At 39.2% G+C, this 15,561-nt stretch overlaps 1 protein-coding gene and 1 long non-coding RNA gene across 2 annotated transcripts; both read left to right on the forward strand.

The window, feature by feature from the left end:
* Positions 1-535: 535 nt before the first annotated feature.
* On the forward strand, positions 536-3,151 carry LOC140235176 (uncharacterized). Its single transcript, XR_011901680.1, has 3 exons — positions 536-656; positions 1,469-2,011; positions 3,132-3,151. It is a non-coding gene; the product is annotated as an uncharacterized lncRNA (long non-coding RNA).
* A 2,800-nt stretch (positions 3,152-5,951) lies between these two features.
* Positions 5,952-7,196, forward strand: LOC140235488 (galanin receptor type 2-like). The gene has a single exon (XM_072315515.1). It carries the CDS (start codon positions 5,952-5,954, stop codon positions 7,194-7,196), a length of 1,245 nt encoding a protein of 414 aa, XP_072171616.1.
* Positions 7,197-15,561: the final 8,365 nt, after the last annotated feature.

Consider the following 15,561-nt stretch of genomic DNA (forward strand, 5'->3'; position numbering starts at 1 on the left):
ATAAATGGTTCCCAATCGAAATGGTTCCGTTCGTCACCATTTGCTAGTATGCGACCCAGTCCCCGAGTGTTATTTGTGGTACTCCTGCAGGTCAAACAATATCTTTAGGTTCACTTTCATTTTTCCCCTTGCTGTATATTCGAATGTCAGATCTAAGAATCACCAAAACTGTGGTATTGGTACAAAAATATTGTATGTGTTTCTACTGCTGTGATAATAAAAAGTACTCTTATTGTTTTTACCGTAGACTAATGACTTCTCTTGGCTGCGTGCCAACTGACAGCTGCCACCATCCAATTTTAGCGCTCGATCAGATATGCGTACGCGTAAACGTACACATACTAGTACTGCACTGTAGGACTACTAGTATGTAACCGCGGCGGCACGCGCCGCGGCTATGTAGCCCTGTGCTGCCTGCCTACCTGCGCCTAGCGCCTATGCAAACCTACCACCACATAGCGGCAGAGTGCCAATGCAATACCATACATAACACGCAGCGGCAGACGGCTATCCAGTGTAGACACGACACAAACACATCACACCCATAAAGAACGGCACCCGGTAACGTTAGACATTACTTTTGACAAAGTGGACTGGAAACGTGTCACTGTCAATTCCATTTTCGCCATGGCAGTCATCACAATTTAGGAGAAGAGGTAAGATTTTTAGTTTTAATGTGGTTTTATCTCATTTTTAGATGACATTCGTTCGACGTTGGTACAAAATCAAGTTAGAATGTTACGTGTTACTGTTAGATTCATCATTCAGTTTTCGTTTTCAGTCAGTGATTAACCTTTAACAGTTAACGGTTAGCTAGATCCTAATGTTAGATCTAATTTGATCGAAGCTGCTATCTTGTGTAATGTTTACCAGGTACAGTAGATCCAGATCTATCAATAACATGTTAGGCTGAGCTGACACTTTACAATTAGAAATTTGGCATAGCAATGGCTCATGGGCTAGCCCGAACAGACGCCGTGCGGGGCCGGAGCATGGCTGTCACGTTCTTACAGCGACTGGGCCGGGCTAAGTTACTTAGGCTAGTTTTAGCTAGGTATGCATGTAACGTTTAGACATTTCTATGCCTATTAAAAATAGAGTCTACTAACTCCGAAACATAGCCCAAACGCCGAACGCAAAGATAACTGTGTACAAGGAGCGCCCCGGGGTAAGGTCTATACCGTCTACATGCAATAAGGAAATTTGTTCTAATGTTAGAAGCTTATAAGTTACAATGTAGCAGTTATAAGTCCATATAACTGTCAGTGTTAACGTTAGAGCCAATAGAGGTCTGTCTACAGCCCAGTAGGCCTAACTGTTAGGTCAAAATCTCTTCAGTATGTTTTCAGGCTTGTTCTTAGTGAGGAGTCACGCCGTGTAATGCCGTGTTCTGTTTATCGAATTATAGCAATGACATTGTTTTATTAACGCGGTGTAGGTCTATTGTATCTTTCAATTCATATATCAGGGAAGTGGACACACCAACATGCACAGAAACCAGGGAACAAGTAACTCTGGCCGGGACGATGAAGCAGTACGTACGTGTTTGGGTCGCTGGTGCGGTTAGGGAAAAAGGTAGACTCTACATTGATCAGAGAGACAGCCCGTGACAGACCGTTGACAACATCGGCCAGAACCGTAGGCCTACCACTAGCCAAGAATGAGCTGGGCGGCCACAGTAATTCATCGATCAGAATAAGAGCCCGGGATAGCCCATTTGCAGCATCAGCCAGAACCCTGGGCAAGTCGAGAATGAGCTGTGTGGCTAAGACGATACATCGACCAGAATGACAGCCTGTGATAGCCCGTTGACAGCATCAAACAGAACCGATGGGCTAGTCAAGAATGAGCTGGGTGACCAAAAGAATACATCGATCAGAATGACAGTTTTAGCCCGATAGCCCGTTGACAGCATCGACCAGAAACCTACGCTAGCCAAGAATGAGCTGAGTCAAAGAAAACACACTGATGCTGCCAGAGAAAACCTTTGAGAAATATGTAGATAGGGTAGGTAAGTTCATTTGCATTGACTTATAGTGTATTTTATAGCTGCTCTTTCAGAATCTGCCATCAACCAAATATTCATGTCAGGCGACTTTTTGTTGGTTTGTGTGATGGAGGGTCACATGTTTTGGCATGATCCCAATACAGTATTTGCAACTTATAATGTTTTACTATAATTTGCATTTAACAGCTTTGAATCAACTGTATGGGGGGGGGGGGGGGTAGACGTTATGAGATCAGACTAGATGCCAATCTGAGAAGTGGAGTCATTCATAGTTCTAAACTTTAAAAGCACAAAAGGAAAATGCTCTTTATGATTCTCCAGTCATTGTGTGGTCGATTTCTGCACACTTTTAAAGTTTGCACCTAGACTGGTAAAACTTATTGCATTTATACCCACGCAGGAATTACGTATTGTGTAGAGAATTGAAGATTATGTAATTTATTTCAAAGCACTGATGCACCTCTTGTCACCAGTTTATATTGCTTTTGCAGAAATACAAAATGTACATGTGTGGTGTTTAAAAGATTGTTGGCAAATTTGGTGAACAAAATGACAAAAGCTAACAACATATTATTGTCATAGGCAGGTTATAGGACAGCAAATTCAAACCTTGGCTTTAGGCCTGCATATAGTTTACTCTAATGAATTTGTTGCTCTGCTTTTAAAAAAAAAGTGTAAATGAAGAGTTTGTTTGCAAAAACCGATAAGTCCATATTTGCCAAATGGAGATATTTACGATTACAGGTCAAGAAAAATAAAGAGAACAATAATAAAATTTTTGCTTCTTTTGACCATAACTTCAAAAATGTACCTTTATATGTAGTAACCAATATATAGTTTAAAAGGTATTATTTTGTACTTTATGACAGAGACCGTACTTCAAAATCTTCAAAAATGGACTTATCGGTTTTTGCTATCAAACTCTTCAAAATTTTATCGATTCCCAATGTTATATATTTTAGATCATGGTTGAGGAATTTTGTTCATTCATGCTTGTGAAACTGTGTGGGTGTGGTATCCTAGCTCTTTTCCCCTTGGGATTCTTATTATCCTTCTCATTATAAAACAATGTGTTCTTTTCTTTTCTTTTCTTTTCTTTTCTTTTTTGTGTGTGTTTTCGTAGGACATGCTGTAAATTGTCAGAAGTCATGATTTCGTTAACCTGAATTGATACTCTTCTTGTATTTGCAGTTGTATAGATGTGTCTAAGGTGCTTTCAAATTACAGAACAACAACAACAAAAAAAAGGTCACTCGTATACAAAGATAAGTTAATTCAAGTACTCGACGTTATGAATGTGAAGTGAAGTGAAGTGAAGAAGTGTAAAGCTTATCCTATCCGAAGTATCATATAGTACCAGCAATATAATGTATGTTTTCTGTGACAATACCAAAGGTCCTGTTTAATGGAATTGTTTTCCTGCCCTTTGTAGTTGCTTTTAGGACAAATATGCGTTAAAAGGAAAAAAAAAACAACAACACCGAACAAACTAGCAAATATGTGGAAAAAGTACCTCATACTACTTAAGCAGGTAATGTACTTGCCTTCTGCCTATCTTATGACTTACACAATTACTGTATCTCATCCATGCAGGAATTACATGTATATCACAGAGAATTAGAAATTTTGTTATGTATTTCAAAAGCCTGATGCACCTCTTGCTATTTCATGATCTGTACAGAGATGTGTGATGGTGTTTCAAGAACTGCTCGGTACACAAATGACAAATATTGTGGAAAAAAATTAGTGAACAAATGAAAATATTTTGTTAAGAATATTTGACAGATTATAACATGACAAATACAAACCTCCCCTTTAGATTGTAAAAGTGAAGGTGAATAAATACATTTCTGCGAATTTGTGAAAGAGCAAATTTCTATGGTTTTCAGTTATTGTTTCATGAAAAAAATATTGGTGAATGTCATGTACATATATTCATACTTGTGAAACTGTGTGTGCATGGGTGTGTTATCCTTGCTATTTTTTTTTTCCAGTGTCAATGATAATGTATGATATGCTGATGTATTGCTAATGTTTTGAACGTATGTTTGACTGATGAGATGAAATTCAGATGAATTCATTTCATTTCAAATGAGTTTGTGATGCACATTTTCAATGCAGATAGGTAATGTACCTTTAAGAATGGTGCCAGTGAAGCACCTTACCAGCACTGCATGTGAAACACATCAAAAATACACAGACATCAATTCACATACTACATTTTAAGAAGAAAAAAAAAGGGTTCTTTTGAGCACCATTAAATGGTTCTCAGCACTGTCACAATAGCGACACCTTTATTGGAGCCTGTGAGAACCTTTTTTAAATGGTGCCTGTCAGCACCTTTTAACAATGGTGCCCATTAGAACCTTTTCCAATGAAATGGTTCTCATGAGCACCTTTTGAAAAGAGTCAAAAAGGTGCCCATCTTTAGTCAAAAAGGTGCCCATGGGCACCTTTTAAATGGTACTCACGAGCACCATTTCATCGGGAAAAAGGTTCTAATGGGCACCTTTTGCAAAAGGTGCCGACAAGCACCATTTAGAAAAGGTTCTCACGAGCACCTAAAAGGGTGTCGCTATTGTGACAGTGCTGAGAACCATTTAATGGTGCTCAAAAGAACCTTTTTTTCTTAGAGTGTATAATGTGTTTCCAAGAGACGGCCCTGCATTCGAGTTTTGAACGTCCTCTGAGCGAGAAACTAATTGAATTCATAAATGCTCGCTTCCTCTTAAATCCAAGGTACATGTGTGAGGTACTACTCGAATTAGAAGGAAGGTAGACTCTATAAATTGCTGTGTATAACACGTGTACACCTTAAAGGGATGGTAAAGTTTTGGTTGAGATGGGACTTTTACTTTTTGCGGAATGATTCAAAACCGCTCATATAAGATATTGTGGACATACAATAAGAAGTTTATTTGATGAAAATGGGGTTTGAAATGGCTGAGATACCCCAAAACAAAGTAAAACAAAGCGGTCATAGGCCTGTAATATAAAAGGAGGGACCCATCTTTTCTTAGGACCACCGTTCCTCGGTATAGGCCTTTACAGTAAAATTGCTCCTACAACATAAAATGTACTGACATTTATGAACATAACCAATGTTGTTGTAGTCCTAATCCTGAGTAATTGTCTTCGTTTTCTTATCTTAGCCATACACAGTCATGGTTGGCAACCATATAATTAGCACGCAGATACCGCTCCTCGAAAGATAAGGATAAGTATACTGTTTAAGTATACTATTCATTTGCGTTCACAAGAAATTAATAGCTATTAATCTCGATCATGTAATGTTGTCAATAATAATGAATTTGATTCCAAAGATATAGACGTATACCTTTGTTGCCATATCTACTCCAAATGAATTGTTCATCAAATGAGTGTTCCATTAAAGCTCAGTAAATCAAGCAAAGTCTGCGGCAAGCAAGGTTAAGACTATCACTGGATCTAGAGTAATTGTTAAAACACTATTTTGATTTTGCTACAACCTATAACTGCTACTGCCACTTCGTGCCCCATTCTTTGCTCTTACTATATTTTCTCTCAAGCCCTTTGTCGGTGCATCAACTGCAATATCCTGATATGACATCTGTGTAGGACGTACTCTTGAAGTTAATGACCGCGAGAAGTACGCGCTCCAAAATTAGCGCAATTTATTTTGCCTATAATGACTGAGTGAACGATGTGTTCAAGGCATGTTTGACAGCCGTCGAACTTTGGTTCTTTAAGGCTGGAGCTGCATCATTCTTTAGCAAACAAGTTTCTGGAGTTAATCTGACAATATATTGTCATTAGCGTGACGGATCACTAGTAATTGCAATCATACAGGTAAGGAAGGTTTTTATCAATCAAACGGCGGGTCTACCATATGGTTATTTCACATCATAACGAGATAAATCGTTTCTCGGTGTTGTTATCGTACTGCACGGAGACGTGTGTAAGCATGGACGTGTTGGAAGGGAGTGAGATTCCCATCCATTCGGTGGTCAGGTCACCAGCGAAGATGGACCAAATTTGCTCTGAAGAGGATGTGTGCGACATCCGAAACAATTCGGCACAGGCGGAGTCCTCGCAGTATCTTCAAAGTGAGCGTATCATCATCACCATCATTATCCCCCTCATTCTCGGTATCGGAGTCCCTGTCAATGGCGTCTTTATTTTCGTTGTCGCTCGTCTCAGACACATGCGCACAGTTACCAATGTTTTCCTCATAAATCTCGCAGTTTCTGATATGTGTTTCATGACGGTTACAACTGGGGATACACTCGGGCGTTACCTCTCATCACCGGTCACATTTGATTGCACTGGGTTAGGTACTTTGGGATGCTGTTTGGTCCAGTTTCTCCAAAATACATTCTTCTATGCCTCCATATTTGTAGTCACCGCAGTTACTCTCGAAAAATTTTACTGTGTGTGCAAACCTGTTCGTCATCGCCTCATCAGTGGCAAAAAGAGGACAGTGAAATATGTTGCCATAGTTTGGGTGCTCGCTATCACTTTTGCTCTAGTGTTAATTCCCGCGCATGGTCAATACGTTGTCTATACCATCATTTGGCCCAAGGAGGCAATATACTCTGATTTCCCCACTCAGGTTGGTTACTGCCAGTCTGTAAGTGTTGTTTGGGATGTAGTTAGCAACGGAATACAAACTATTCCATTCTTTGCGGTTTTAAGTATTAATATCTACATGTATGTCCGCATTTGCAATGTGTTGACTAGACGTGTACGTTCGTCAATTGGTAGCATCGCCGGAAACGAACGATTTCATAACATCATCAACACTCGAAGCCAGAAAGTGAAAAATCAGTGCGTTCGTATGCTGGTCATTAATGGTGTTGTTTTCTTTTGCCTGTTATCGCCCTTCCACTTCTTCGCATTATCCCAACTTATTGGTAGGTTTGTCAGCGATACATATCTACTAGATGCGTACACTCTGCGTCGCATGGTGTGGGCCTTCCGGGTTTTGAACTACATCAATACCGCAGTCAACCCCTTCGTCTACATCCTGTCAAACGCCAGATATCGCCGAGCGTTCTTCGTGGCGATTCCTTGCTTAAAACTGCTCTGTCTTCGAAGTCGTCCACACGGTCCTCCAACCACGGCGACAATCGTCGAATCGACTGTCGACAAGTGTGATCAGGCCTCATCACTCGAAGCGATTTCTTACATCAGTCGGGACGAGCAATAGCATCACTAGCATTGACCTTCCGTTTCTTAATTAACACGCCTATTGGTTGTCAAACCAAGGGGGGGGGGGGGGTCGCTACTGCTACCTCCTTGGTACATTGCCCGCTGGTCAAACTGTCCCTCCCATCCCAAGGGTAGTATACTCCTTTGCTGTCTTGTCTTATAGTGCCTTGTTTTCCGCAGCAGGCAAAACAAGAGACGGAGAATCCCATCAGTGGTGTATTTCATATCCATAATGAATGTGGTTATTAATTTTAGTCCTACATCAATAAACCCATTGTTTCCTCTTAAAACAATTATTATGACCCGTGTCACAACAGCAAGTCTAAGTGTCGTATGATTTGGATTATTGAATGTTAGTTAAGTCATATCAGATTGAGGAGGACGAAACAAATAGCTTCGTCGTTCATCATAGTTTCAAAATAGTGTGAGATTGTAGAAGGCATAATGGATAAATAAGTTTTACAATTATCGTTTCGTTTCGTTTATTTATATATCACTAATGTATATCATGTATCATGATTGTATATGTTATATATCCAGACAACCATTATAATATCCAACCATTTGGAAATCAAATCTGAAAAGGCTGTTCTCTCAGGCATTGTATACATACCAATTACCAGCGGATGACTATACCAACGGATCAATATCACAAGTCAATTAAATAACCTACGACATCTCGGTCCCTTCCACTACAATTCCTCCGTCCTCTCGTGAGCAAAGAGTAAATCTAAATCATTTTCTGTTAGGCTGTCCGTCACGCTGTGGAAAAAAGCCATATACATTGTATATATATATATATATATATATATATATATATATATATATATATATGTATAAGTATATATTGTAGATATACGCACAGCATGCTGGATATCAAATCCTAGCTGCTATATTACTATTGTATTTCATATTAGCCTTCTTCACTCCTCCATCATACATGAACTGAACTGTGTATGTCATACCACTCCGATTGATTAGAATGACTGTGTTTCTGTATTGTACTATATGACGATGAAAACTGTGTTTCACATGCTATTTTTGAATTAAATTTATCCAGCCTAATCAAACTCTGGGCGTATGGTTAAATATGCGGTAAATATGTAGTGTGCATTCATTTCTATATTGTATATTATCAATGTGTGTGTATATAATCCTGAAGTTCGAGTAACATGTTTTATGACAACTGATTGACAAATGATGTCAGGCAATATTTCATTCAGTTGCAATGAAAGCAGCTCCACGCAAGAATGTCATTACTTTGTATATTTCATAATTTGTAAGACATTCAAAATATGAATATTACATTTTGTAAATGTGAATAGGGATATAGTTAGTTACATCAAAGCAATTGTCTCGAGTGTCAATGTTGACTGTTGAAATACATTGTACCTCTCCCCTGTTTTCGGAAAATTAAATGACAATATTGGATACAAGAATGCGATACATGATCCTTCATGTTTGTGCGGCTGAACAGAGTTTATCGTTTCTTTTCCATTCAGAGTAGTCACATATCTAGTTTTGCTCGTTTTTCTCTTTTATTGATGGAATTATTATCGGCGTGGAACATGTACATTTTTTTAGATCAATTAGATACATCGGCGGTTTGAAAATGAAAAAACAAAACTTCTAAAGTACAGCAAATGATTCCAGTTTAGCAACTACATAAAGAACAGAATCATCTTTTCTATCGAGGACAATAAAGGACAGGAACAGCCTTCCAGAGAAAGCTGTTGCTGCTCCAACCCTTGACACATTTATGCCAAGGGTCAGCAAATAACAAACCATCATTGGGCACTTTCTTAAAAAAGAGGGAAAAAAGAACTTGTACAGTATTACTAGCAGTTCAGAAAGTCAATGCAGGACAGGTCAGGCTTGGTCCGCATCCATAGTGCCATGATAATCAACCTATTGATTGTGGGCATCTTCGGCAAGACGAGCCAGGATAAACGATAACGTGATCTGTATGGCTCGTAGAAGTCACAAGCTTGCACAGTGTTTTTTTTTTTGTTGTTGTTGTGATAAACTATCTTTTTCATTTCAAAACAATGTGCATACGTATTAAAAACGACAAAAAGATAGTAGGATATATTCCATAAACATGTTTATCATAATTGCAGAAACGCATCTTAAATTGTTTCATAAAAGACTGGAAAATAAATGTTCATGTTATTATTTATGTGCCTACTGCTATAATTCTGCTATTCCTTTTTCTCCCTACATACATTTTTTTTTTTAGATTTCCTTCGCAAACATTCACACTTACATCCACACCCAACCCACACAATACATGAATAATAAATGAATGTTTATAGTACTCGTGTGATAACTCCTTATCAGGGTTTCAACGTCAATAAAATGACATACGTGACGTGCCTCCGTATCGTGATACATGCACCTGTCTCTTATTGGTCCGGTCGCTCATTGAACGATAGGGTTATGGTACGCCCAAAGTATTTGCGTACTAGTAATACATGTACTAGTATTCAGATCAGTCGCTTATTTCCAGTGTGGGAATACTAAAAGAGAAACTTATTACCTATTGACCGTTTGTTGATACTGGGAAAATGAAAAGAGTATCAATGTAGATATCAAAAACTTGCGGGAAGATGTGTATTGAGTAGATAAAGAGTGAAAACACGAAGCTGCAAGATTATACTTTCAATCAATTATCGAACGTAAGCATTCCATAAATAAGAATTCACTGCATGCTGTTTGTATTGAGGCGCCTCTAGGCGCACGCAGTGCGCCATGAGGGTCTACTCTCGCGATTTTGCGTAGTGCGCTCATGGGCAGGTTCCGCCGCCATTCTAGGAAGCAAAGCGAGCGATGGCGGGCGTATTTTTACGTGACCCTCTATATGGAGAGGTATCTGTCTTCCTTTCATTTTCTCCTTTTTATGGAGACATACATGGCAAATGAAGTACTTCGGACATCATTACGACATTTAGAAGTATCATTCCCTTCAAAAACGAAATATAAGTGAAGAAATTGGGTGCACGACACCCACGAGTCATACAGCCCACAAGTCACACAGCTCACAAGTCATACAGCCCACGAGTCATACAGCTCACAAGTCATACAGCCCACCAGTTATACAGCCCATGAGTTCGACACTGAGTAAATTAAGCCCATGAGTTTGACATCAAGTAAAATAAGCCCACGAGCTATACAGCCCATGAGTTCGACATTACGCACAAAAAGGCTCACGAGACCGACACTAAGCAAAGAAGGCCCACGAGACCGACACTACACTTAAAAGGCTCACGAGACCGACACTAGGCAAGAGGCTCACGAGACCGACACTAGGCCAAAGAGGCTCACGAGACCGACACTAGGCAAAGAAGGCCCACGAGACCGACACAGTGCCGTATATTAAGAGAGTCTGGCCAACTCGGTTTTCGGCTTAGGTGTTTTGAAGCCTGTGATTGGTCAAAAGCTGGTCCCGTGACCTACAGGCGCCATGTCGTTACCAAAGTCAATCACGCGGGCGCGAGCAGAGCTCATACGTAGTGCCCATTGTTCATTACGCGCAGCTACGCGCCAATATTGCTTGCCTTGGGGACTTCCCCTGAATATCAGTCATGGTGCAGTGGGGATATGTCATTGCCGTAAGGTTGTCAACTTTATTTAAGTATATAGAAGGTACAACACGAAAGATATTTTGATATCTTATTGCCATAAACTGAAAATTAGTCATGCCTTCCTGCGCAGCATGGCGTTGCGCGAACCGACCTGGCTCTTAGTGTAATGATGCACCGCTTTCCGACAGATCCAAAACAAAGGAAAAAGCGGGAAATCAGAGTGCGACGGGAAAATATATATCTGATTTGTTTTCTTTGGATTCCTCGCGGTGTCTTTCAGACTATATCCAAGTTTTGATTCACATTTGTATGTCTCCGCCATAACATACGAAAGTGTCGCCTGAGGCATTTGTTTTGGTCGTCCGTCCGTCCTTCCGTCTGTCCTTCATATTGCAATCAATATTGTATGGACACCGTTTGAGGTAATGAAACTTGACATGTATGCTTGTGTGAGTGGACGAAGTTTTGTTTTTAGCTTATAGGGCCTAAACTTTTGTGTAAACACGCTCAAAGTGAAAGGTCAAAATCATGTATATAATGGTTAAATTCTAAAAATGTCACTCTTTCCCCCATATCTATATGTAATATCTGGAGGTATAAGTACACATATTTCCAAACGAAACTTACTGCCTGACCGTGATTTTCTCGTGATTTTATTTATTTATTTATTTATTTTTTTTTTTGGGGGGGGGGGGCGGGGGTATGGGAGAGGGGTAAGGGTCAAGGATCAATGTCAGGTAAAATGTAATGTTAAAATTCTACTCTCTATTGTTGAAATACTATTACCCATGCAGTTCCTAAATACCTTGGAAATTACCCAATTTACAAACTTAAAACCAAATTATGGTACACGTATTTGCATGCCATCATTACTACACAATGACGCGTGATAGGGAAAGATTTTGGCCATGATGGTCAAAGGTAGGTGAAAATACTGAAATGACAGAATTTTCTATATATTTTTTAGAATAACCGTTGAAAGTATTGCCATGAAAATAGTAGTAAGTAAAAAGTAGTGAGAAGAAGTAAGCAAAAGTAAATGCTCAAATTCCTTAATACTTGCTCTCTTAAACAATAAAAGACATCCTTTCATACCTAGTTCAAGGAAAGTAAACATTCGACGCATTAAATTTAGTGACAAATTTGCCATTTTTTCTGCCAATTACTAAGTATGTGAAACTGTCGTGTAACATTGTCAAGACGTACTCTACACCTGCTAAGAGAACAATGTAATATGGCGGAGGAATACCGGTCGCCATTAGGACATCTTTATTTGTGTGTGTGTGTGTGTGTGTGTTTTTTTTTTTTTTTATTATTACTTGGTACAGATGTCACTGAGGATATCCCTCATATTATGTTATCCAGGTAAAGTACTTGTGCTTTCGTTCAACATGTCTTTTTTAAATATTATTTTTAAACAATTTTAGATCATTTCACATACCTTAATATCGGTGACGTCACTTTTTCATGTTTACACAATTGTACATAGGTGTATTCCTTTTGAATTACATACTAATACTTCATGTCAGTTTCATACAATGGGACTAAATAGGACGGTAATTGATGATTACAATGTATTTACGTGCGAAACAGACTGTGGAATTCGTCTATCCTCTGCACAGCTAGAATTGTAAATTTATATATCATGTTGTTCTACAATATTCTTGTTCCCTGGACAACTTGCTAAATACAATATACATAGCATACAGTCTAGTGAAAGTTTACGATACGACTAACTGTGAATTCTTCTTTTATTTTCACAGCAATAATTCATCATCAGGAATTATGTCTTTTAGACAGCTTCCCTATTATTTAGACGGTATACCTGTGTGCTTGTGTCTATTTTGAATGTGTAAAAATGATTGATTGTTGGCTTTGTTCAACATGGATGGAATGAAAGAATGTCCCTCCCTCAACCTACCCCCTTTCTCTCTCTCTCTAAGAGAAAGAAAAGTCAAGCAACACCGTGCCTCTGGGACGCCTGCGCGTATACATTTAACCCTCCAAGCGCACACGCTAAAACCATAAGCGCACTGTACGCTGGGTAACGACATGGCGTCCAATTTATGAGTTGGCCAGACTCTCTTAATATACGGCACTGGACCGACAGGATGAACAGCGCCCCCTATAGACCAATTAATTGTATAGGGTGTCCAGATAATTGCATAAAGAATGTATAAGAGATGGAAGAGAAGAGAGCTGCTGGGGGATTACCCCGTCAATTGCCCTCCCTCACCCCCTGAACGGTTCAAGATCTTTAATTGTGTTTGCGTATGTGAATGTTTGTGAAAAAAATAAACAAAATTGAGTAAAAATGCATGAGATGTTTCAACATTACTTTCGAAAATGCCAAAACACCTTCGTTTCCCTATCTGCAAAGCCCATACCGGTATATACTGTACCTATTTAGAAAAAAAAAAATAATAAAATGATGTGGACATTGGGATCAACAACCAACTAGAAAAATACCAAGGTATGAAATGAAGTTCACTACAAGAAAATTATTCACAAAATGGTCAATGTTGTGCACACCTGCTTTACATGATATTGGGGGGGGGGGGGGGGGGGCTAGTCATCTGCAGATAATTAAAAATCACAGAAAACAATGTTATTGTCAATTAAAGCAGCGTTAAGAATTCATAAAAAGAAGATGCATCCATGAAAGTAACTTTTCTATTTCATGAAAAATGTACTGTTTTGAGAAGAATAATTTTACAAATACAAGCGAATGAAATCGAGGTGAATCGCTGCGATAAAAAACATTTTCATCCGTTGAATTTCATACATTAAAGTTAAAGAGACGGCTACAAATTGAACTCTAAGCAGGCGGGTAAAAGCAGACAGAAGGAAATATGATAAGGCCTACTGAACTTGTGAAGCGAGAAAGAAATGGACAAAAAAAAAAAAAAAGATCCTGTCCACCGTCTAAGTAGAGATTAGGAAAGCCTACTAAATATAGCATGATGGCATCTAAAAATAAACCATTCAACGTTTTTGTCCTCTATCACTTTTTCATTTTTTTTTGGGGGGGGGGGCCTATGAAGAGGACAATTCTATTAAAAAAAAAGAAAAAAAATGGTAAATATGTCGCTCCCCGTAGCGTCACAGAACTGCCCCATAAAAGCCACACGTGTAGAAATGCATACTTAATGTCGTTGATATGTAGGTGGTGCTGTTATTAGTTAGTAACAATCTCTCGCTCAACAGCGTAACGAAATTGCACTGGTGCAGCCAGTATTTTTCCCCTTAATTGAACACCCTGTACAGGTACATTTTTGTAATTGACATGTAGATGGCGCTGTTCATCCTGTCGGTCTCGTGAGCCTTCTTTGCCTAGTGTCGGTCTCGTGAGCCTTCTTTGCATAGTGTCGGTCTCGTGGGCCTTCTTTGCCTAGTGTCAGTCTCGTGGGCTTTCTTTGTCTTGTGTCGGTCTCGTGAGCCTCTTTTGCGTACTGTCGGTCTCGTGAGCCTTATCCTGTGTAGTGTCGGTCTCGTGGGCTTTCTTTGCTTAGTGTCGGTCTCGTGAGCCTTTTGTGCCTAGTGTCGAACTCATGGGCTGTATGACTCGTGAGCCGTATAACTCATGGGCTGTATGACTCATGGACCTATTTTGGATGTCGGTCTCGTTGGATGACCCCAAGAAACTCCCTTTATTATCCAATCTGTAGTCCCTCCAAATGCGAGCTATAATTAAACTAATGACTTAATGATAGGGATTTTATAAACATGGTGTTTGATATGCCTGAGATTGCTCACAGCTTCAGAGCCCCCCTCTCTCTCTTTCCCTCTCTCTCTCTCTCTCTCTCTCTCTCAACTCTTCTCCTGGTTAGCGATGTAGACTAATATACAATGATTTTCCCTAGAACAACCAATAGAAATCATTGTAGGCGGTCAATAAAAATCATTTCTATACAGTCATTTACAGAAAAGCTGCAGGACACTTATTTCTTCTTTCGAGGTTATCTTTAGTTTGTATTTATTTATTTTTGGTGGGGGGGGGGGGTACCGTGGATGGGGTAATGTACGCTTTGTGAGCTTTTCACTGTGTTGGCACTTTCAAAATTTATGAATTGTATGTCTCTTTTTTTTAGTGATTATATATTATAAACATAAATATGTTGTTATTCTTGGGTCGCTGTGTAGGCCCTCTATTTTCAACGACACGCATGTCAAATTTCACATGTTGTTTGTACATTTTGTTGAAAGAATGAAAGTAAATTTTGAATATGAATTTGAATTGAACTTGAATTAACATGGACCAAACGGATGAAGGGTTTTTTATGCGAGAATTTGGGCAGAACAGTCCTTTTGGTTGAATTATTATATGCCATCCTGTGAAGTAAATGAAATGAAATGAAATGAAATGAAAGTGTAACATTCTTCTTCTTATGTATTATCGTTATCTTATTTAATCGTGTCCATTTGTCGCCGTCATCTTACATTTTCACATCATGTACTGATCCCCGCCTATACAAACAACGTCTCTTAATTGTTAATTATAACAAATGTTGATTATTCTTGCCCTAATAGTCCTGAGTAAAGTGGTCATGTGTGTGTGTGTGTGTTGTGTGGGTGTGTGTGTGTGTGTGTGTGTTGTGTGGGTGTGTGTGTGTGTGTGTGTGGAGGGGGTGGGGTTATCTTGGCCGCAATACTATACTATGCACATGTCAGATCGTCTCTCTTGGCCGCAAATTTTAATACCTTCAGGTCTGATGTGAGCCACTACCTCACTGCCCTCTCCATCCCGTCGGATCTCTTGGATATTTCATTTATAAATTC

The sequence above is a fragment of the Diadema setosum genome, chromosome 11 (assembly GCF_964275005.1).
Source record: "Diadema setosum chromosome 11, eeDiaSeto1, whole genome shotgun sequence".
In the NCBI taxonomy this organism is placed as follows: Eukaryota; Metazoa; Echinodermata; class Echinoidea; order Diadematoida; family Diadematidae; genus Diadema; species Diadema setosum.